This window comes from Diabrotica undecimpunctata, chromosome 6 (genome assembly GCF_040954645.1).
Source record: "Diabrotica undecimpunctata isolate CICGRU chromosome 6, icDiaUnde3, whole genome shotgun sequence".
Taxonomy (NCBI): domain Eukaryota; kingdom Metazoa; phylum Arthropoda; class Insecta; order Coleoptera; family Chrysomelidae; genus Diabrotica; species Diabrotica undecimpunctata.
The window spans coordinates 94,987,221-95,010,550 of NC_092808.1; the positions used below are offsets into that span (position 1 = coordinate 94,987,221).

Sequence of the window (23,330 nt, forward strand, 5' to 3'; positions counted from 1 at the left end):
TCAAACCCGTCTACAGTTGTGTCAGTAAAAACTAACTTAATTGGTCTATAAGCCAACTGGCTGCGGTTAACAACAGTCGGCTTACAGAAAAAAATACCTTTTCGAAACATATGCCTAACAAGAGAAAAAAACTCTCCGAAGTTACATAAATGATATCAAATCACCAAATAGAAACAACTCTAATACAGTGCCTTTGCCTTTCCACTTTCTTTGAAAGTCAAAACAGCCACTACACTCATTACTTTATTAAAAGTATAATATGATTTACATTGGTAAATCTATAGTGATTCCAAATGACGATACACTTTTCACTTTGCTGACGACCTCATCAGAAAGTTGGATGAACAATATAAGGCTTGGTTTGTCGATAAATATGGAAAGGATTAAATATCTAGTTGTTGGAAAAGCAGATCGAAATAATGTAGTGATAGTCCACTGTGAAATTAGGAATGTTGTGTCATACAACTACCTTGGAGTTACAATTACTAAAGAGAGCTCTAGTGAGAATGAAATTAAGAATCGAGTTGAACAAGGTAAGCTGATGAAAAAACAACTAAATTGCGTGCTGTGGAACACACAAATTAGATAAGATACAAAAATCAGAGTCTACAAGACCATATCGAAAGCATCGCAACTTTTGGAGTTTTTATGAGGTTTGCCAATGACAGAATGTTTAAAAAAGAAACTAGTTTCAATGGAAATCGGGTTTTGGAGACATTGTAGGCTAACACCTCACGACCAAATAAGAAATTACGAGGTACCGAAAATAATGGGTATTGAGACAACAGTATTTGACACTGATAAAGTGGAGACCAGTGCAGCGAAGAGGACTCTCGAGAAAGACATGACAGGAGGGCATCACACAAGCCATGACCGAAAGACATCTACAGGATGATGACTGACAAGATTTAAATCAGTGGAAACTAGCATGCGAGAAACAACTAGGTATGGTGTTGTAAATATAATCGCAATGTATATATAATATGATTTACAAAGAATACAGGGTGTTCCAGATGTTTTTAACAGCCTATAATTCAGGAAGTAATGAATATTTTTATTTGAAAATTGGGAAATGTCAATTGGACCTACGATACTATCAATTGATGCCGATATGAGCTCTGTAACGTCATCACGGGCGCTGTGAGGTCATTACAATGGAAAAAATTCGAATGTCGTTTAATTTACTATTTTCTTGTACATATGTCAGACACAACTTTTTAGTTAGTACGATACCAGAGCGTTCTAAATAATCAAATTGAGGCAAATTTAATACAACATTAACTATTTTAACTAGATTGCACAGTTCACTTATTGTTTTGTTTTAAACCTGAGGATCTGCTATATGCACATCTTGCAGGAGGACGTATTTAATTTAATGATAGTCAACACTAAGTAAACGTTATAGTATTGTGCCTGAATATTTTCCCGTAATTGTACTATTGGCTAAAGTAAAATCTCACTGAAATTGTTTTAGTTGCTAGTGCTTTGTATGTGTATATTTTATTTGTTAATCGTTGAAGCCTTATTTAAAGTTTGAAAAACAGGATTCTTTTTGGTCCAACGGTAAAGAACAGTTACAACAGTACAACTTTAATAATCATTATTAAAATGCAACTCTCCAAAATACCACCTACTAAAACCACAAAACTTTGAACATGAAATATAGAGATATACGATTAAATGCGTTTCAAAGCCGCGTATCTATTTTAGATTTGATAATACTGTCTTTGAAATATTTTTCTGTCAAGCGTTTGGCGTGAAACATGGATCTTAAACTTCGAACTTGTCACTTCACTGAAATATTTTGCCAACTGACACCCCTTATTTAAGGACTTTTTTTTTTCAAAAAATTCAGGATTTTCAGGAGTTTTTTAAGTTCTTAAATCAATGCTTTTAAATAATATATATCTCGTAACATGGTGACAAATACTTTATTTTTCAGTATCACCCACAGGAAAAAATCGTACGGCATTAAATCTGGTGACCGTGCTGGTCACTACATGCTTCCTCTTCGCATCGACAGGTCAAATATGCTGTTTGGAATATTTCCAGGTAGTTTTTTGCATTCCGTGACTTCCAGCCCACATTGATATTATAGAAAGATTCAACTCTTAGGAAATCGTTTTATGCTAATTTGCCGGTTTAATTTGAAGTCTCAGCACTCCAGAGAAATTGCTGGTAAAGCTGTGCGTAATCTGTTGTGCAACTGGTATAACACTTGTAGATTATAGTTAGGGTTTATTATTCTGGTCAGGGTTGGCTTCCGTTAGTGCATGTAGCAAACATGGACGATAATAATGATAATTTGTTTAACACGCGCTGTAAAGTGCAATTCGATATTTCTAATTAGTTGGGTGTTTCGACAAACGTTTATGTTCATAGTCATAGTATGTTTTAATTTTAAAATAGTTTTATTATAATCTAGATATAAATACTAATAGTCCAGGATACCATGGAAATTTTGACAAAAGTTAAAAAATACCTCAAAGATAAAATTCTACCCTACGACAAGATGTGCTTTTCCTCTGGGGTGCTTATGTAATTTGTGAACTTTCAGCCACGAATAACTTCAAAAATATTGACGTTTCCAAAAAACTCTAACGAACATTTTTGTCTTAAAATTCACTATTGTATCAATTACCATGTTTTTTTTATAAACTTTTTCCAACCCCGAGTCAAAAAAGCATGTTTTTAAACGGATTTTATCAAGAAAACTGTTTAGATATAAAATGAAGCTTATCAGACGAATAGATTCGTTTTTATTATTACCGTAAACTTAATATTAACAAAGTTATTGCTGTTCGAAAGTAGACTTTTATTCATCGAATACAAAAATCCAAACATATGATGTTGAATAACCAGAAAACGGTAAGTTTTTCATAGAAAATTTATACAAACTTTTTTAAAGATCTTAAAAAAACCTTTAAAATGACCATTAATAAAAGCGATTTACATGGAATTTAAGGTAAGGTATAACGAAAATAAAGCTATCGCTTATATTTTTTGAGACGCAGAAAGTAACAAACTCACCAACTCCAAAACCACCCTTGTTGAAACTGTTCTTTTTTCATTTATACTTTACTTCATTTATATACAAACATTACATTCTGAAAGTTTAACTGGTTTAGAAGGTTCAGTTTTGAAAAAATAACGAGTTTATAGTGAAGACACTCTCTTCGGAATTTCTCAAAAATCCCCTTTTTTCAAAATAAATAAACAACTAATAAAGATACAGAAAAAATGTTAAAATAGACAAAAAACAGCTTTTTTTACTAACTGAAGATTCTAATTTTATTCTTATTTCTACAGATTGAAAATTAAACGAGATATGATTGTTTAAAGGTTGTATTCGCATGCGTTTATCACCACCTTCAAGCCCTTTCAGCGCAACTCTTTTTAAAACGAAGGACTTGAAAAAAAAATTAATATACACCACTTTGTCGTTTATTTTAAAAGCCTTAAAAAGATTTTTTTAAAACTGAACCTTCTAAACCAGTTATAACTTACCTTTATTTTCATGCAGATTACTTTCACCAGTGATCATTTTAAAGGTTTTTTGAAGATCTTTAAACAAGTTGTTAAAAGTTTTTCATGAAAAACTTACCGTTTTCCGTTTTAGTCTACTTTCGAACAGCCATAACTTTGTTAATATTACGTTTACGGTAATAATAAAAATCGATTGTCTTTGTTTTATAAACTTCATTTTATATCCAAACAGTTTTTCCGATAATAATTTGATGTTATTTGCGAAAAACTTCAAAAATATTGACTTTTCGAAAAAACTCTAAAGGACATTATGTCTCAAAATTCACTATTCTAGCTACTACCATGGTTTTTTTTTTGATAAACATTTTCCACCCCCAATTTGGGGTGGTAACCACCCCAAAAAAAATCACATATTGGCATAGGGCAGATTTTGATCTTTGAGCTATTTTACATCAGCTTTCAAAATTTCATGCCAATCCATGCATATAAAAAAAATTCTAAGCAGAAAACCGTCATATCCTGGACTATAACTGTTGCATTGCAGAAATCAGTTTGACATTCTACACTAAATATAATATTTAAGATTTAGTTAATGTAACTTTTTTTTTGCTTTTGTTTCGAAGAGTCTCGTCCAATCCACTTTATATTTTTTAATGTTTTTTATTTTTATAAATACTTTTTTTACCGTTGGACACGTTTTTTTTATTGCAAACTAGTTAGATTAGCATGTTGCATTCATTTTTTTGCTAGAAATCACAGGTGGATGGGGAAACAGAAATCCTTAATAGAGAATTGGAAGAACAAACTGCAAAGGTATGTTATTTATTATATTTTATGTGCACGCTTGTTTGCTTTCAAAACAATTTTAAGTGTTCTGAAATATTTAATTTTGGTAATATACAACAAATTAGTAAGTTAAATTTATTTACGAGGGCTACAACGGAAGAGGTTATAAAAAATATTGCCGATATGAGTGTAATGTACATATATCTAAATAAATAGAGAAATGTACATGTATCTAGTTAAATAGAATCTATAGAAAAAGAAAGTTCCTGAAAATTAAATAGTAATACAGAGCTGGTAAAGAGAATACTAAAATCCAAAATTTTGCCTGGAAAGTTAAAAGTAAAATTATATAGAACAGTAATATGAACGGTTATGGTTACGGTTGCAAATTGTGAACTGATGAAAAGAACATTGGAGTCCAGTGAAGCTCTGAGGCCGGCTCCACACATGGGATCCAACGTTGGAGCCAACGTTTAGTCAACTGTGGTCCCACGTTCGGTGAGGCATCCACAGATTGGGTTGAGTATTGGGGCGATATCAGTCTGTTCCCTCTAGAGCCAACGTCAACATGTCCGACATGGAAATTGCAGCGGCTGCGACTGTCGTGATAATGAGTGTATATGATTATATTTTGCTACAAAAAAGGCGAATTTTACGTCATTTTGTCTACAGCGTTACTTAAAGCTACTAGATCTTTAGATATGCCGTATATGGCAACTGCAGACTGAATATATGAGTGTAAACCTGACGTCGAGGCTCTGAATTACATTTATTCTTTTATTAACTCAATTCCCAAATTTCTTAGCCTTCTATTTCGGCTATATTCTGCATCAAACCTGACTTTAATCCACAGCTGATAATATGGAAGTAGGTACATATTTTAAAACTTATATGATCACACGACGGTGGTCTATTAGGACAAAATGATCTATATTTCAAAATTAAAAGCATATACTTTTGTAAAATGTTTAGATGAGTACATTTTCTTTGGATGCCCGAAAGGTACTGAAAAAAAAACAGATATGTATATTATTTATTTATGTAAGAAATAGCCTTTTGAGAATAAACCCCGTTCTGATAGATTACCGACGTGTATTGGAGTGTTAATCCTAAACAACTCAACGGAAGTGGCTCTGGTGGCCGAAGATCGATTTTTACATGTTGTAAATTTGTTTTTTAATGCCGTCATGGAATGAAAATTTTCTTCGATAAAGTAATTTATTTATTTAAAAGAATACTGTGTAAAATGGCAGCACAAGTGTTTTAAAAGAAAAAAGAAGGCAAGGACTCTTTTTATAAACTGTGGTTTGTCATTGATTTATTTTCTTTTGCTTTTCTAGATTGTGCAAAATTAGGTACCTAATTTTATATAGGATGTGAAAATTACACGCCAACAATTAAATTATGCACAAATAGCATAATTATACGCCGATTGGAACACTGCTGTAGCGCCAATGTGTGGTCGGCAACACCAGTATTGGCGCCAATCCCTTTGATGTGTACGCATTTACGACAGCCTACGGAAAACTCCCAACGTTGGAGCATGTCATAAAAACGTTGACGCCAATATTGGCTCCAACACAGTTTTGTCGGTACACGCATTGGACGAAAGCTGTTGGGGCCAACGTTGGCCCGCATGTGTGGAGCCGGCGTGAGAGAGAAAGTCTTAAGGAACTGACAGAAGAAGGCTTCCAGTCCTATTGAAAACAATGGAAACCTCGCATGGATCGTTGTAGGAATAGTGGAGTGAATATTGAATGTGATAATAAGTAAATATGTATAAAATCAAGATAAAATGTTTTATATCCTCAGTCTAATTATTTAAGAGTCAGAGTCACGCTTGTATGATAATGAAGAAAATTACAGAAAAAACTACCAAATTTTTAGTCGGAAATAGAAAAAAAATATATTCATAAAAGCAAAACTATTCTGAAGTATTTGGTACTTCTTAAAAACCACTAAAAACAACTTCTTTGTTTCCATTTTTTGGTTAAACTGTTCAATATTCTTCATATGTTTAATATGCCTTATGGGCTTTTACGTCATATTATTAGGTTGTTCGAAATTGTTTACAAAAACAACCTACATTGCACCATTTGTTTTTAATCAGTAGTCCATTTTCTTGATTAGTTAGATGGTAATTGAGTGATGTGGCCAGAATTTTAAATTTTAAAATATTATTCGTAACCTTTTCACCTATCGTGTTGGTAATAAACCACAAAATTATGTAAACTAAATTTTTATTTCACATTTCGACGACTTCCAATTCGCAAGTATTTTTCAAAATACATACCATTTTTAAATTGAACTATCTTGTTCTAATAACTCTAATATTATTATTCATCTGAATAAAAAAATAATGTTACCAATATGTAAATGTATTTTTTTAAATATCGACTTCTTTAAATTGAAGTATTAAAAATTAAATAAAAAGTTATTACAAATTCAGCACAGTCTATTTAAGCATTGCTAAACATAATTTGACTTACCGAAATTATATTTTATATAATATAATATTGTATTTTAATAAAGTTAAATATTTATAAATTGTTTTAGGTCGACAAACTCAGAGTACAGGCTGCAGAACAAGCAGAGATGGTGAAAGCTCAGGAAACAGAATTGAATAGCAAGAAAGAACAACTCGAAGGACTCCGGGCAGAAGAGGAACGCTTAGAAAAGCAGAAAACAGAAAATATGAAAAAATTAGAGGGTCTGTCAGTCAATTTACAAGATACACAATTGAGTATAAGCCAGGTAAGATTCTAATTTTATTTGTAAATTCGGCAAAACGGACTCACTGAGTATTCTCACTTACAGCTGCTTCAATGTTTGTCTTCAACTGTCTGACATAATAGAAAATAGACAAACTCAAAGGCGTTAATTATGATTTATTTGCATTTAGAAATAATCGCGTTTATCATACGCGGTTTAGTGACGCGTGTCATTCATATGTATCAACATACGCGGCAGAAACACGACCTGACACAGAGAAGACAAAAAGGGTGTAAGAAACAGCAGAGATGAAAACGCTTAGAAAAATTGATGGCAAGACACTATGGGAGAGCTAGAAGTACAGATATACGACGTAGGTGCAAGGTGGAGAACATCAAGAACTTAGTAGGAAATAGAAGAGTAGAATGGAACGATCATATAAGCCGAATGACAACAAATAGAGTAGTAAAGACGGCAAGAGACGGTTCTCCAATAGGAAGACGATCAGTAGGAAGACCACGAAAACGATGGAACGACAACTTACTGGAGCCACATTGAAAAACAGACAGTCATGTCTACATAAAAAGAAGAAGAAGAACTAATCAATTAGGTTATTATTATCTTAAGTTTTCTCCAAAGAAACATTGGTGAGATTGAATCTGACTAGCATGTTGTTGGGATTGTAATCTATTTCTGCTAGTTTTTGCAAGAAGTGTTGTGAATTTTTATAAGTTGTTATGTCTAGGAGGATCTTGGACAGTTTGCTGCAAGGAGAATCCATTCCCCTGTAATTGGTCTGATGACCCATGTGGTGATGAACTCCATATAGATGTGGTGCCCTGCTGTAGGGGGAGTTTAGTGTTCTTCTTTGGTAATCTGTCATGTATTCTGTATAGTGTATTAGGTAGTGTTTTATATACAGTGATGCGTGCGTTAAGACCAGGCAAAATAACTTGATGGAAGACATATTAAGTTGTGAGATACTATGTGATAAAGCTAGTTCTTATGCGTGACTAGTTGACTTCAGTTATAATTATACGTATTATATTGAAAACATTTTATTTGAATTTCCCATGTTAGAAAAATGATTGTGTGTGGAGTTGGTAAAATGTTTGGAGAGTTGGTCAATTGACCAGCAGATTCGGGTTCAATTCCCACCGGAGATTCCCTTTTTTTGGCCACAATTAAAAAATAATAGAAATTATAATACATATTAGGTAGGTAACAAGTTTTTGAAAAATATTTGCTTTTTATTCTCATATATAATAATAAAACATGTAATAAAACGGAAACTCAAAATAATTCAAATTTAATTCAAAATTTAACACGTACCGATTTATTGTATTTCCAGTCCCATAGTCATCAGTTTGGAATGCAAAATAATCTGGTGGAGACTGTTTATGTTAAAATCATCACTAAAATATAAATCAAACTAATAATAAAAATAACTCAACAAAAATAAATTTAAAAAAAGCCACATGTGGGATTCGAACCCTCAGCGACCGCGTGAAAGTATGTTACTCAATCATGGTAGAAATTATTCTTAATCCATAATTTAATTTTGGATTAAAAAATTACTACTAATTAAACTGTTTTTATTTTATTTGCTTTATTGTCTTCAATCAGTTTGTATTTTATGAGAAATTAGAAAAATGTTAATGTTCAACGTCGTACGTATAATTATGACTGAAGTCAAGTAGCTCATAAGCTAACGTCTAAAGGTGGGAAACTATCGATAGTGGTAATGTAATGTAAATTATAAGTTTCTATCGATAATTTCCCACATCTACTAGTTTCATTTCACAACCTATTATGTTTTCCATCTTTTGCGTTATTTCTCCGGGTCTTAACACACTCATCACTGTATTCTGATCTCTATTGATTTGGTTGGATCCTTTTTTAGTTTTGTGTAAGGTACATTTGTGATAAATTTTTGGATTTTCTGGTATTAAATTTTGTCCTTGATTACAGTTGCGTTGTCGTTGTCAGCTGATAATATTATAGGCTCATCGTCTGTTAGAGCTTTGATAGCTTTAGTTCCTCTTTACTGGCCTTTGCTTTTGATTTTTTTGTTCTTAAACAAGCACTTTGTACAGTGCAAAAAGGAACTGGAGAAAAACAATAAAGTTTTATAAAGCAATAACGATATTTCTTCTATGGAAAGCAAATTTCTGCTGATATTTTTAAAGTTTCTACGGACATTGTTTCGTTAGAAAATAAAGTGACTTCTGAGATTTTTTCTCTTGACGATTATTACGATTTATTATGTTCTATTTATATCTACAAATATCTTTATTTTTAGCAGGTTTCAAATCAACAAAAAACACGGGAAGCGCCGATTATTTTCTGGAATATTCTTTTAACTCTGGCAATATTTAAAATAATTTTTAGAAATTTTTTTTAAATGTTAATACGCACATTCATCTCAAGATTCCTAAACATTTATCTTCTTCTGGTGCACTCCATTACTGGAGGTTTGCGATCGCTACATCAGAATGTTCTCTATTCCGCGCCACTCTTAGTAATTGTTGAACGTTCATGCCCGCCCAAGTTGTGATATTGCAAAGCCATGACATGGCTCTTCTGACTACTCCTCTTCGGCTCTCTATCTTCCCTTCAATTATTATTCGTATGAGGTTATATTTGTCATTTCTCATTATATGGCCTAGGTACGAGATCTTTCTTTTTTAACCGTTGTTATAAGCTCTATCTGTGGTGTTTAATACTGTTGGATTCGTAATGTGTTATGCCCATGATATTCTCAGCCTTCTGTGATAAATCCACATTTCAAAGCTTTCTACTCGTTTCATGGTATTTAATTTTAATGTCCAGGCTTCGACTCCTTACAAAAGGACTGACCAAACATAGCATTTAATAACTCTAATTCGGATGACTAATCCGAATAAATAGATAATTTGCTTTTATTGATTTTACATGTTACTAACCTGTTCTATTGTTGTTTTTATTTTTATATCAGCATCCCACTTATCATTTAGTACTACTCCTAAGTATCTGAATTTGTGAACTTGTTCTAATTGAGTGTTATTTAGGTAAAAAATTTATAAACAATTATTATTTGCACGGGTCATACATACCAAACTACGTTGTCATTTCATGGGTAATGCGTAAACCTCAAATTAACGGACTTTACCTAGTAACATATTATACGATGCAATATTTGCAAGTAAAATTTAAAATATGGCAGTAAAATATATGCAAATGTAAATAAATTACTATATTCTATCGTCACATGTGACGAAAAAGATATACATTTGTCAATTTTGCAGTGTACTTGCAATCATCTTAACGTAATTTTCTTTGCATTTTTATAAAAAGATTTCTTTCCGTTGTAGGCTAAAGCGTTAATAACACAACTACAAGAACAAACAAGGCAAATGAATGATGCAATTACAGCCTGTGATTCTTCAATTGAAAGCAGCGATGTTTCACAGGTAACAGATGCTGCTTTAAGAATAAAACCTGAGTTTAGAAATTCTGAATACAAAAAGGTTCTAAACGAAGAAAAGACTCAGGTAAGAGCTTTTTTTTAAGTTTATATTTTGAAATCCGTAAACTAATTTTCGGGGCCAAATTCAGAGTTTTGCTTTAATCTGTGCCTTATAAGAATTGCAAGGCAAAACAGACGTTGATAAGGATGTTAATAGAGACATGGGGAATTTAAAAATTGCATTCCACGACATGTCTCCTCAACTAAGCAAAAATCCTTAGCGAATTTGGTTTCTAGTACTCGTACAGAGTATATCGGAATAAAAGGAAAAGACAGTTAAGATTTGATTTCACGTATAGTGCTTCTGTGTATCCGCTTATACGTATTTCACCCTAATAGGGATCATCAGAGACGGATATTCACAGTCGCTCTGAAAGTGAAAATAAATCTTTTTTGTCTTAGGAAACAACTCTAACATGGCTTCGTATAGACGCAAATAGCGACATCTGATATTAAAATCCGTAAACTAATTTTCGAAACCAAATTCAGAGTTTTGCTTTAATCTGTGCCTTCTAAGAATTGCAAGGCAAAACAGACGTTGATAAAGATGTTAATAGAGACATGGGGAATGAATTTGGTTTCGAAAATTAGTTTACGGATTTTAATATCAGATGTCGCTATTTGTGTCTATACGAAGCCATGTTAGAGTTGTTTCCTAAGACAGAAAAGATTTATTTTCACTTTCAGAGCGACTGTGAATAGCCGTCTCTGATGATCCCTATTAGGGTGAAATATGTATAAGTGGATACACAGTTTTATAGTTTGATTTTCATTTAAAAATTAATTTTTTTTAGAACGGATTTGGGGAAGATCCGTTCAGTAACCAAAACGGACATACCTCTTCTGGATTTGATGACGATCCTTTCCAAAACGGTAAGATTTTATAATTTGTTTTTATAACTATGTTTTTGATAGCTCTTTTGATGGCGAAGGACCTTTTCACTAATAGTCTGTCGAAGAAATGAAATGAAGACTGGATGACACTCTACTTTCTCCGCTCTTTTCATATTTTCCTATTCTGCCATTAGCTTCATTTCGTCCAGAATTAATAGTACTTCACCCTTGAATAATTATTATTTATAATTGTTTCAGATCCATTTAAGAACAAAGATGCCTTCTCTAATGATCAGTTTTCGACGAAGTTTCCAGACACAAATGTAAGAAACTAAACGTTATTGTAATAGGCATATATTTATTTTATTTTGCTTTTTAGAATGGCTTTTCATCTGATCCATTTGGAAGTTCATTTACGTCAAATAGTGGACAGGCCGATCCATTCAATGCGTTTGATAGTTCGCAAAATAAAGCTCCGCCAACAGAGGTACTTAATTTCTCGTTATCTGATGAGAATGCCTTAAAAAAATATATAATGAGAATACTTTAAACCTTTTAGTAAATATAAATGCACAACAAATTTAAAGAAACAGACTTAATTTTATGAAATGAAAGTTGTTTATTTACTTGCTGTTTAAATTGGATAGAAGCCATAAGTAATTCCCACCAATCTTATTAACGATAACCTTGCTCAACACGCTATAAGTATTGGACGTGAACGATATAATACCCAGCTTAACTCGCTGTTAGTGTTCGAGACAGAAACGGTATAGCATCCAGCTCAACACGCCGAAAGGGTTCAGGATAGGAACGGAATAACACCCAGCTCAAGAAGCTGAAAGTGTTCTGGACATAACGCTTAAGACACTGGAAATTTTTCAGAACATGAACGGGATAACACCTAGCTCAAGTAGCTGAATATGTTGTGGCAGGAACAGAATCAGCTTAAAACACTGTTATTAATCGCAATATGAACAAATTAGCAGCAAACTCAACAAACTGAAAATGTTTTGGACGTTAATGACATTACTCGCGATATGATTTGAGTAACACCCAGCTCAAGAAGGTAAAAGTGTTTTGGGCATTGACGGGATAGTACCTGGTTCCACACGCTGAAAGTGTACGAAACAGGAACGGGATTATATCTAGCTCAAGAAACCGAAAATGTTTTGGACATGCAGGTATGAAACGCTGAAAATGTTCTGACAGGAAGCGAATAACACCCGGCTAGATACACTCAGTTCAAGAAACTAAGTGTTTTCGACAAAAATAGGATAACAGCTACACAACGCGCTGAAAATGGGACAGAAACCTTATAACAACTAGCTCAACAAACTGGAACTGTTCGGTACATGAATGAAATAACACCTAGCTCAAGAATTCAAAAAATATTTGGGACAAAACATGATAATACCCAGTTTAACGATCTACCAGTGTTTGTTACAGAAACGGAATAATACGCAGCTAAAAATGTTGAACGTATTAATAATATCAGTTCAAGAACCAGAAACTTTTTGCACAGAAACGGGATAACACCTGGTTCACACGCTGAAAGTATTCGGGACACAAACGGAATATCATCAACATAACATGTTGAAAGTGCTGAAAACAAAATCAGATGAGACACTTCAGCTCAACATGCTATACAACTCTAGCTGGCTGCATGGTATATTAGTCTGTAGTACGTGAAAACTTTGCTCTGTCAGACATGCGAGGTGCCGTAGTCGTTCGGATATAAGCGATTCTTTGTAAAGATAATGAAGCTGACTTTACTTAGTAACAAGGCATTTACTATTTACTCACACACACACATACACACTACTGAAAATGATTATTTCGCTAATAACCTTACATTGTTGATGCGCATAGTTAAAAAAATATTGTGATATCCACTGAGTGTATTAATTTTCTTTTATTTTTAACAAACCTTTTCTCATTTTAAATAGAAATCTACTTTTTTTTTAGTTTTCTCAAAAGTGCTACAGAAACTTAAGTCCAGTAATTAATACTAGAAATGTTAAGTATTTAACAATTAATGCTGCAACCTAAAACTTTTTAAAATACTGACAAATAATAATCTGTTTGATCGTAAGAAAAAAAGAAAAATCAACCGAATGATACGCTCTGTCCTTTTTTGCATTTAAGCTGTTATATAATAATAATTATTATAATCAAAATTTATATTCTTCTAGTCTGACAAAGATCCATTTGGCTGCGATCCATTTGCGGTATTACACGCACCAACGAGAGATGGATCAGCTCCCCCTCGACCCACCAGCCCTAGTCCCGCATTACCACCTAAGAAAAGCAAGAATCCCCCACCTAGACCCGCTCCTCCTAGACCGCAACCTCCGCATTTCAAAAAGGGACAACAGTCTGATGCTTTCGGCAGCGATCCATTCGGCGGCGGTGGAAGTTTCGCTGATTTTAGTAACTTCGATGCAAAGGTAAAAACCATTTTAGTCATATTAACTTTAAATGTGGCTGCTATTTGCTTTAAGTATAGTTGGTATTGTAACACTTTAATCAAAATAATCTTTTTTTAGATAGACTGCCTTACAAAGAAACCGGTTTACCTTTATATTTGTATCTTTAACGCTAATAATAATCTTTAAATGAATTTGTTGATATAATATTGAGTAATTACAATATTTTGCATATACTGCATAAACTAAAGTTTTGTAGGTTTGCACGGTCAATGTTTGGTAATAATACATCGTTACCCTATGTGTGTACTTGAATATTTAGAAGAACAAATTGAAAAATTTTGAAAAACCATCGTGACAGAACGGTTGTTTTCCGGTTAAGGGAGATTAAACGATGTATGCGTGAAAAAAGAATCAAACGCAATATCGACCAACAACAAGAACCAAATGGCAAAGCTTTTTTTAACCTATATTAAATATGTGCGAATTGATAGAAGGTTAGCAAAGCATGACGTCACATGCATCTGAAAATCGACGAAGACGATATAAGAAAGTCTAAGCTAAAGATTCAAAATAATCGTACATACAAAAAGTCGTAGTATAAATACTCGATTTATTGAATACAAGAATTATTGCCTTGGTCATTGTAAAAGATCAGTCGCTCACCATCGCATGAAACCACTACTACAAAGTTATATGTGAAAAAGCATGTTTGCATGTAAACAGGATATGGATCTCAGTGCTACGAAACAAACAAACTCTTTTAAGATGCAGTGACAATTCCAATATCTATTCAGACCTTCCAACATAACCCGGAGGCTCACGACTGTCATCAATAGCGTATATAGTCGAGAAGCGCACTCAGTTAGCGGGTAACAATTACGACCGTTTTTTATATCGCCTTTGATAGCCTCTGGCGCAATGGTACTGATGAATGATACGTCAGCAAGAAATAATTGACCCATAAAAAACGGAAAATATTTTATTATTACAACTGAAGTTAGGCACGCAGGGTTATATTCCAAAACTCAAGGTGAAACGATCGAGCCCCAATTATGGGTATAGCTCAAGAGAAGCCCATAAGAATTTTAAGATCCAGTAAAGGATTTTTTGTGCTTCTTAAATTAAGAGAAGACTGATAGATAATGTAACACACGGACTACTTAATAAAAACCTTTAACAGTTTGAACCGAGTCCTACATATGTGTGCACTTTTTGTATCTTATCAAATTTTTATTTGTATGTACAACATATACATAAAAATAGTCCTAGGTAGAAGCAATAACAGATTAAACAAATGATACAATATAGCAGTATTTATCCTCGGCTTGAAGTTATCTTCAAGCTTGAGCTTGAGTTAATCCGCTAACTCTATTTGCAGTAACCTTACAAAAGACAATAAACTATTTTATAAATTAGAAAACACAACCTTGTTTTTAAACAGATAACACAAAAAACACTGCGAGAGAAAAAGAACATAATATATTTAGCATTTCTTAGCATAGTAATTAGTATTAATTTAATATCAGCTAAGTTATGGAGGAGTTATGGACAGTAAATGGAGGTTTCAGACAGGAACGAGCACTTAGTTCAACACAGTATAATACTTATCGACTTATCGAATTATTAAGAAATGCACAATAATAAGTAAAACGCTGAATATAGTAGGGTATAGAAAGCTGCAAAGAAAAATCTCGAAAGGAGTATTTGCTGACGATTTGGTGCTAATTGCAAAAAATGAAAAAGAACTTTGTAAATATGGAAAGAATTACTCACCGAAAACGGAATGAAGATAAATATTAGTAAACAAAACTTATGCAGATAGGAGAATAAAGAGAAGAACTTAATATAGAAACTGAAGGAACAAAAATAGAACAAGTGAACATTTTTAGAATTAGGATTAATAATAGAAGGAACAGGATCTTTAGAAGTGGAAGTCAAAGGCAGAGTATAGACAACACTTCGTTACAATAGTGTAATAAGTATGTTAGTTTATCGCCAAGACAGTGTTTTAGAGCAGGATGTACTCAGACGTCTTGATGATGTGCTTTAAAAAATTTCTGTTCACACTCTAAAAGTGGAATTAGCTGATTAACGTTCTAAGCTGAGGTCATGCCGAAGACGCGGCAATATTGGCGTATGCTTTGCTTCAAAATTTTCTAAACGATCTGAGTTTGAAGTTTAACGTTAATAATACCATGAGGTAAGAATGATTAACCAAGTGAAATAAGATATGTAAAAGAAATCGAATGAGTGGTGCAATTTAAATATTTACCTCTTATATTTATAGATGACTATTTAAAAGAGTCATCTTTTATTTCATCGAGTGGCATCAGGCGACTGAAATAAAGAGCGAACTTAACAAGCACAAATTCTCTTTGACGGACGTGAAGACATTTCAAACTGGAAATGTAATATGCTGTTCAGAAAAAAAATCTCTTAAGATTTTGTTTGTCTATTTTTTTTCTATTTTTACATTTTAAAAGTAAGTTATCCGGTTTCCTTTTGTTCAGCAGTTTATTTAAAAACAATTCTCAACTCCTTCCAAAATTTAGCTTTGTTCACGTTTAAATTAACTTATACTAAATTACAAGAAATTTTTAAGGAAAAGAATAGGAAGGTTAAACTAGACTCTTGCCTACATAAATTATCGACGTAGATAACGATTACACTTTAAAAAACAATGCATAGAAAGATTAGTTTTGATTATAGCCTACCTCCTATTAAAAAATGCACGCTTGGAAAATTATTATTCAATCAATTATTATTCATGATTGATTTGGCTGACGCGCCTAAAAATATTGAAAGTCTTTTTTTGCAATATTATGCATTTACGCTACCAATAATTTAGATATCATTTTGTTTCCTGTAAAGTTTTGTAAATTTAACTTTAACTGTTTTCCGTTCTCCGTGTTATTATACGGAATGGAAGCTTGGACTCCAAGAAAAGATGTTAGACAAGTCATGAAGTATGGACTTACAGAATATGGAAAACAAGCTGGATAAATTGAGGTACAGATGTTCTCGACTATTAAGAAGAATAGAGAAATAAAGGGAAGTTATATCATGAAAGCGAACAAGGAAGAAAGAATTGTTGATTGAAGGTTATCCAGTTTTACTCTTTTTAAGCGTGCATTCAAGATGCAAATGGCTTCACATCCACAATCTAAACAAACAATACGTAGGTATATCTGCGTTTTAATACTAGAAAGCTGTACTCTATACAAAAAACATAAGTGGCAGAGCACGTAAATCCTTCCATGTAGCAAACTACGAACTACATCAAAGTTTTGAGGAAGTAGTTTAGAAGAACAACAATGACAGTGGTATTTTATCGGTCTGCAAAACTTTACTAGTGAGAATGATCAATAATAAACATACAGGATATTTCACATAGATCGCACATTCGCTGATCATCAGGTATAAAGTATTGAAACATCACTATCACTTACGGTAATATGAGAAGTCGCCATTAACTTTGTTATTTTTAATATATCGCCTTATCTATTATTTTATTTTTAGAAATATATACATACATATATAAGGTATCGTAACATCAAAAACGTATTATTTTCTGAGCTATCCATATTTTTGTCAAAAATTTTGACGCAACTGTGAACATCATTAACTAATTTATATCCACATATAACACATTTAAGTATTGTTTTTTTTTTTTTGGAAATGTACATCAAAATCCGATTTGTAAGTAAATGGTTCTTCAAATGGTACGTCATTTTTTAAAATTGCAAACCAAGTTAGGTCAATAATTTTAAATGACATTTCATCAAGATATTATTTACTTAGTTATGTCAAGATAAATTATAAGTATTTTTTTTTATTTATCCCAAGATAAGTAATTTTAGCTACAACAAAAAAAGCCTCGTTATTATGCGAATAATATAAATTTGAGTTTATTATATTCTTTTTGCGATTTTGGTTGTTTTATCAAAAACAAATGATTGGCTTCGTCAAAATGACAATTGAGGAATAGTAGTGGGTGTAAGGAAAAATTAACTTCAGAAAAGTCAAAAACTAATAAAGGAAATTATGATGGACAATAAGGAAACGACCATTACAAAAGAAAAGGAAATAAAACAGAGAACGAACACCACAAATGGACAGCGCAAAACAAGAAACAAATTACAGAGCACGGCCCAATTATTAGCACACCAATTTCTGTATTTTCTAACTTACAATTTTTTTTAGCAAATACTTGTTCTGTAATCATATTACTAAGATTATGAAAACAAATTTTGTAGGCATTTTTTTTTAAATTTTACATAAATTTTTTTAAATAAATACAAAAAATAAGAGCAAAAAGGATTTTTTTACAAATGGCTGCACAATTTTGTACAGCCATCTTTCGCTGCAATTACAGTTTTTACACATCGGGCATGCTGTCTTATAATAAGGACTGAATAAACTTAGGCTTGGTGATGTTCACTTCTTTAGCGATAGCTTGTTTGGTCAAGTACCATACGCTCGCTATAGAGTTCATCTCAGACGAGTTTCCTTGCGTTTTGTCAGGACAAAACAGAAGTATTTGCTTTATAGCAAATGCAATAATAACATGAATAAATGCAATAGTAACACTCCTGGCTTTGTGTGATAGTCCGGATAGTGCATAAAGATCAAATATTGATCATCAGAGAAATGACTCTTCTTTAAGCTGTGGCAGTAGCAGAGTTTCAAGTACGCACTTGTACTAGTCCAACCTCATAGTCCCTTTATCGATACGTAGGCGCCCCATACCATTGGCCTATATTACGGATCACAGCATGACATATTAACAGTTGCCAGACAGTTTGGATGAAACTGTTCCCCTGGACGTCGTCGAACGAATGCTCTTTTGTCTACCAAACATGAGAACGTTGATTCATCCAAAAACCACGCCTGTAAAAATTTAAGCCACTGCTATTCATCAACTACAATGTTTAAAGAAGATACTAATTACTTGTCTGCAACACTGTCTTTAACAGTCATATGCCGGCATTGTTTGTCTCATTTTAGTCTCTTTTTCTTCATAGTTTCGGTGGGGTGAGGTTTTAATCAGATATGCCACACTCTTTTTGCGGTTTATAAGATAAATATACCTGATTTTAGTAAAAACGAGGACACTTTGATCTCTTAGCATTTTTAAAATACTTGTTTTAATCTCTGGCCATTTTCTTTCAAATCATAAATAAATAATCGTTGAATTGCTTTTGCTTTTTGGGAAATGTTCAAATTGCTACACCATTTTATGCATCGAATATTTTTTTCTTATTATTACGCTGCCTGCTTCCGAAGGTTGGCAATCCAAATGGCAAGTAGTTTTGGAAACTGCAGCAAACGACCTGCTTAAGATTTTTAACTAAAATTCTGGCGTCTTTCTACTGACGTTTTATTCTGTATCGAAGTAGCTAGTATCTTTCACCTCTTACAGTACTTTCATCAATTACATTTTTCTTTTTTTTTTAATGGTGTTTAATAATTCTTTAGGGTATAACCGTATTAACCGAAAACGGCGATATTGTTTTCCTATACCAAGTAGTAAGCGGAAGATCTATTAAAAAAATACTCCTATATTGGGGAATCAATGGGAGACCAGCCCAATTAATTGTCCCTAATCTAGTGATATATCATTACAGCTATAATAAACAAAAATCAAGAAACTACTGATCATGGTGATCGGAACCCAAGATCCGAGAGGGGAGGAAGACAAAATAAAACACGGGGCCTCCAATGTCGTCAACAAACAAAATCCCTGTGAACAAATCAATCCATCCAATGATCTTCAGTTAAGTAATAACTATAAAAGAATGGGTACATGAAACTTTCGAAGTCTTTATGCAGCAGGAAACTTACATAATTTTTGAGATGGAGCGTTTAAAACTAAATATATTAGGAATAATTGACATTCGGTGGCAAGGATCAGGAAAATTCAAAACACGAAATGGCATGATGTACTATTCAGGTAGCTATGAGAAAACAAACTTATATGGAGTAGCAGTTGCCCCAGAGAGCAATACAAATAAATCAATTCTGGATTTTACTTTTACTACTGGATTATTTTTGTTTTTAAAGGATTCCGCCTTTCTTCAATTACTTCATATTTTTTTTCGTTCGTTTCTATTTTTTTCTTGACCTTGAGACGTACCCCTTTCTTTGTTTGGGACTTTTCAGTTGTGAAATGTCTTATTTTCCTTTTTTTCCATTTCGACTTTCAGAAACCTAGTTTATTGTAACTGGATTGTCGTAGCTATAAATTTCTACACCAGGGTAGGTTTTTATCGACTTTAAATAGTTTATATTAAATTTCAGATCGAGTAGAATAAAATCAATTTGATTCCTGATTTTTTTCTTCCTTCTCTATCTACATGTGACTTCCTTGTATTTAACCGTCTGGGACTTTATTTAAAAAAGGTTATTCTCTACACAAAATTGTACGAGTCTATATCCCCTGCCGTTTCTTGTAGAGACCTGTCTTAAGCGTCACTCTCAATTTTAGCATTGAAGTCTCCAATGAGCACCTCTCTCTGTCAATAGCATTATTTAATCTATTTTCTTACAAAACTCTTTGATTTCTTAATCTGACTTGTCGGAGCGTGAATCTGGTTTATATTTAGGTTTCTATAATCAAGCAAATAACAATAAATTACAATCAAAATTACACTACTAACAGCAATAAAAGTTTGAAAGTTAGCAATTTTTATATTTTTTATGGCAACTTTTGGTTGAGTTACTAACTTAAATTACTAATTAACTTTAAACGACAATTAACTTCAAAAATAATAATTTTTGGTATAGAAAACGTTAGTACCAATCGAAAGACAGTTAATTTCTTATTTTGGTGAAGTAATAAAATACATCTCATTTAAAATTATTACTTACTGTAGTTTGAAACTTGAAAAAATGGCTTACCATTTGTAAACACTCTGTACTTAGAAGTTGGATTCCAATGTACATTTTTAAAAAACATTACTTACCCTTTGCGTGTAAAAATTTTCAAAATATTGTGTTTGTCAATAGGTTCGTTATCCATGTTCAAAACACTATCTAACTGTCAGAATTTTTGAAATACTATGGATAACTCAAAAAATATGATACCTTATCACAGAATAATAAACAATCAGAATGCCCACTCTGTTTGTCAAGATAACTACGTGCATCTCGTTCGCGCAGACGGAATCAGCCATGTTTTAAACGGAACCAGTGCTGTTCAGTGAAATTTTATCTGTTGTGCATAGAAAAATTAACACGGTTTAGTTTATTTACGGCAACCATAGACATAATATGCACTATTTTATTCGTACTTTTAGTTGAAGAATAGATTAAATTATTTCAAATTTACTAAATTATTAATCTCTAAAAATTTAAATTACAGTTCTGTCGTAACTTGTCACAAATTTCTCAATTCGAGTCTATGTTTCCGTTTAAAATATGGCGATCGCGTGCTGACACACTTCAAATGCGGCATCTGAGAGTGGGCATTCTGATTGTTATTTATTCTGTGGCCTTATGATGCAGTTGTGCAAATGTGCAAATTTTCCGATTTTACATTTGATTATTTTCAGAGATTTAAGTATTATCTTTATATGGGATTAAGCCACAATTGATTGTAATTAAAATTACATTTTTAAATGAAGAAAGTTTAATATTTCGGTTTCCACTCTGGAAAAATTCTGGGAAATATAATGGTATCACCAACGAGTTGTTGATAGGTTGTCTTTCAAAATTGACATACTTGGCATCGATATTATAGTCCACAGCATGCTTATGGTTGAAGAAATTTTTGAGGGTGGTATTTTTACCGTCGGAATATCAAATTGTGACTGTTTTGCTTGTTTTTGTGGTATATGTTTTTTTAGTATGTATCTTAGTCGTGGTTGTGTAACATGGATTATATGATTGTGTATTGTGTGTTGCATAATAATCCATGTTACACAACCTACGTTACATAACCACGACTACAATACATACTACACAAATATATAACACAAAAAACACGCAAATCACTCAGAATTTGATATTCCGACAGTAAAAACACCACCCTCAAAAATTTCTTCAAACATAAGCGTACTAGGGACTACAATATCGACGCGAAGTATGTCAATTTTGAAAGATAAAACCTATCAACAACTCGTTGGTTATACCATTATATTATATTTCCCAAAATTTTTTAAAATAATCCTTTTTGATAACGATTTCCGGAGTGGAAATCGAAACGTTACACTTTAGTTAATTAAAAATGTGATTTAAATTACTATTAAATTGTGGATTAATGCCATATAGACATAATATTTAAATTAGACATGTCACAAGAAAGCAGTTTCAGAACCTTTTTATTTTCATAGATGTCTAATGTGTGATCTACTTGAAACATCCTGTATTTTTCATAATTGAACCTTTGTTATGTCAGATAAAACGTTAGTGCATGCAAGATCACGGTATTACTTGCGTAATTTAAAACCATTTATAATAATTATATGTATCCATTTTTGTAGTGTGCGCACCGTAGTTTTCTTCTAGATTACATGCATCTCCCTTTCCCTTCATTGGACGATCCTTTTTTTAACCGAATAATATCCTGGCTTCCCAATCGTTCTATGGTATGCTTATTATAACAATATTCATATTTTTTACACCCGCTGCCTTTATTTTATGTTATAACTTGCACCATATTTGATTAAAAATAGTTTTATTACGAGATAATTATGTCAACAAATTTTAAAGTTTTTGATCGTAAATAAAGTAATTTTTTAATATCACTATGCAATATTCTCATACTATTTGGTGGTTAGTAGTGAATCGATAGCATTCGTTATTGAAGCTTTGAAATGTGCGCCTTAAAAGAATCTCAATAGTCCATCACACTAATAATCATCAAACCTGAAAATCTATAGAGGAAATGACAGAGAAAATATGGATGATAGTAGCAGCTGAAAGTTGTTTTTCGCAATCGAAACGATTATAATTGTTTAGACGTGTAAAAAGCATATAGCTCAATAAACATAGAGGAACTAAAGGCTGTGTAAACTAAACATGTATTACTGTTATTAACTCTATATCACTGAAATCGAATCGGATTGACTCAAAGTTAGTTTGGAACTGTACAAAATCTTATTCGGATTATAAAACGTAACATAAGTTACTATAGTTCAGGTACTATGGGTACCTGAACGTACTGATATTCAAGGGAACGAAAAAACTGACCTACTTGCCAGAGAGGTGCAAAAGAAACATTAGGACCGGGACCTTTAGTTGGGACAGCAAGAAGCACCATCAAAAGAATGATATCCGATTAGGTGGAACGGATGAAACATCACAACTGGTACGAACAAATAAATCTTAAACATTTGAAGGTTTTTATACCTGAACCTTCGAAGAAGAGATCCAAAAATCTACCAAAAATGAAACTATATCAATGGGCACATTAACAAAATCTGACTCTGACTGGCAGAAAATGCGAATTGCAGATTCTGTCAGGCTGATGACGGGGCGGCGGAACACGTTCTGTCTAACTGTCCAGGGTTGGACGGGATAAGACTCAATACATTTGAGTGAAAAAAGCTGGGCTGAAGGCACAACTTTAACTT

The 23,330-nt window shown here is 32.7% G+C and overlaps 1 protein-coding gene across 6 annotated transcripts in view; it reads left to right on the forward strand.

Annotated features, from left to right (window-relative positions):
- Eps-15 (Epidermal growth factor receptor pathway substrate clone 15) overlaps positions 1–23,330 on the forward strand; it is a 69,376-nt gene that overhangs the window by 40,528 nt on the left and 5,518 nt on the right. For 3 of the 6 annotated variants that reach the window (XM_072534929.1, XM_072534930.1, XM_072534934.1), the window contains exons 9-15: positions 4,237–4,299; positions 6,829–7,026; positions 10,338–10,517; positions 11,287–11,365; positions 11,585–11,649; positions 11,706–11,813; positions 13,519–13,773. In XM_072534929.1, coding sequence (XP_072391030.1) covers positions 4,237–4,299; positions 6,829–7,026; positions 10,338–10,517; positions 11,287–11,365; positions 11,585–11,649; positions 11,706–11,813; positions 13,519–13,773 — 948 coding nt within the window. Of the gene's footprint in view, positions 1–4,236; positions 4,300–6,828; positions 7,027–10,337; positions 10,518–11,286; positions 11,366–11,584; positions 11,650–11,705; positions 11,814–13,518; positions 13,774–22,238; positions 22,374–23,330 lie in introns of those variants that run through there. The other 3 variants (XM_072534933.1, XM_072534932.1, XM_072534931.1) reach the window with 3 other exon arrangements.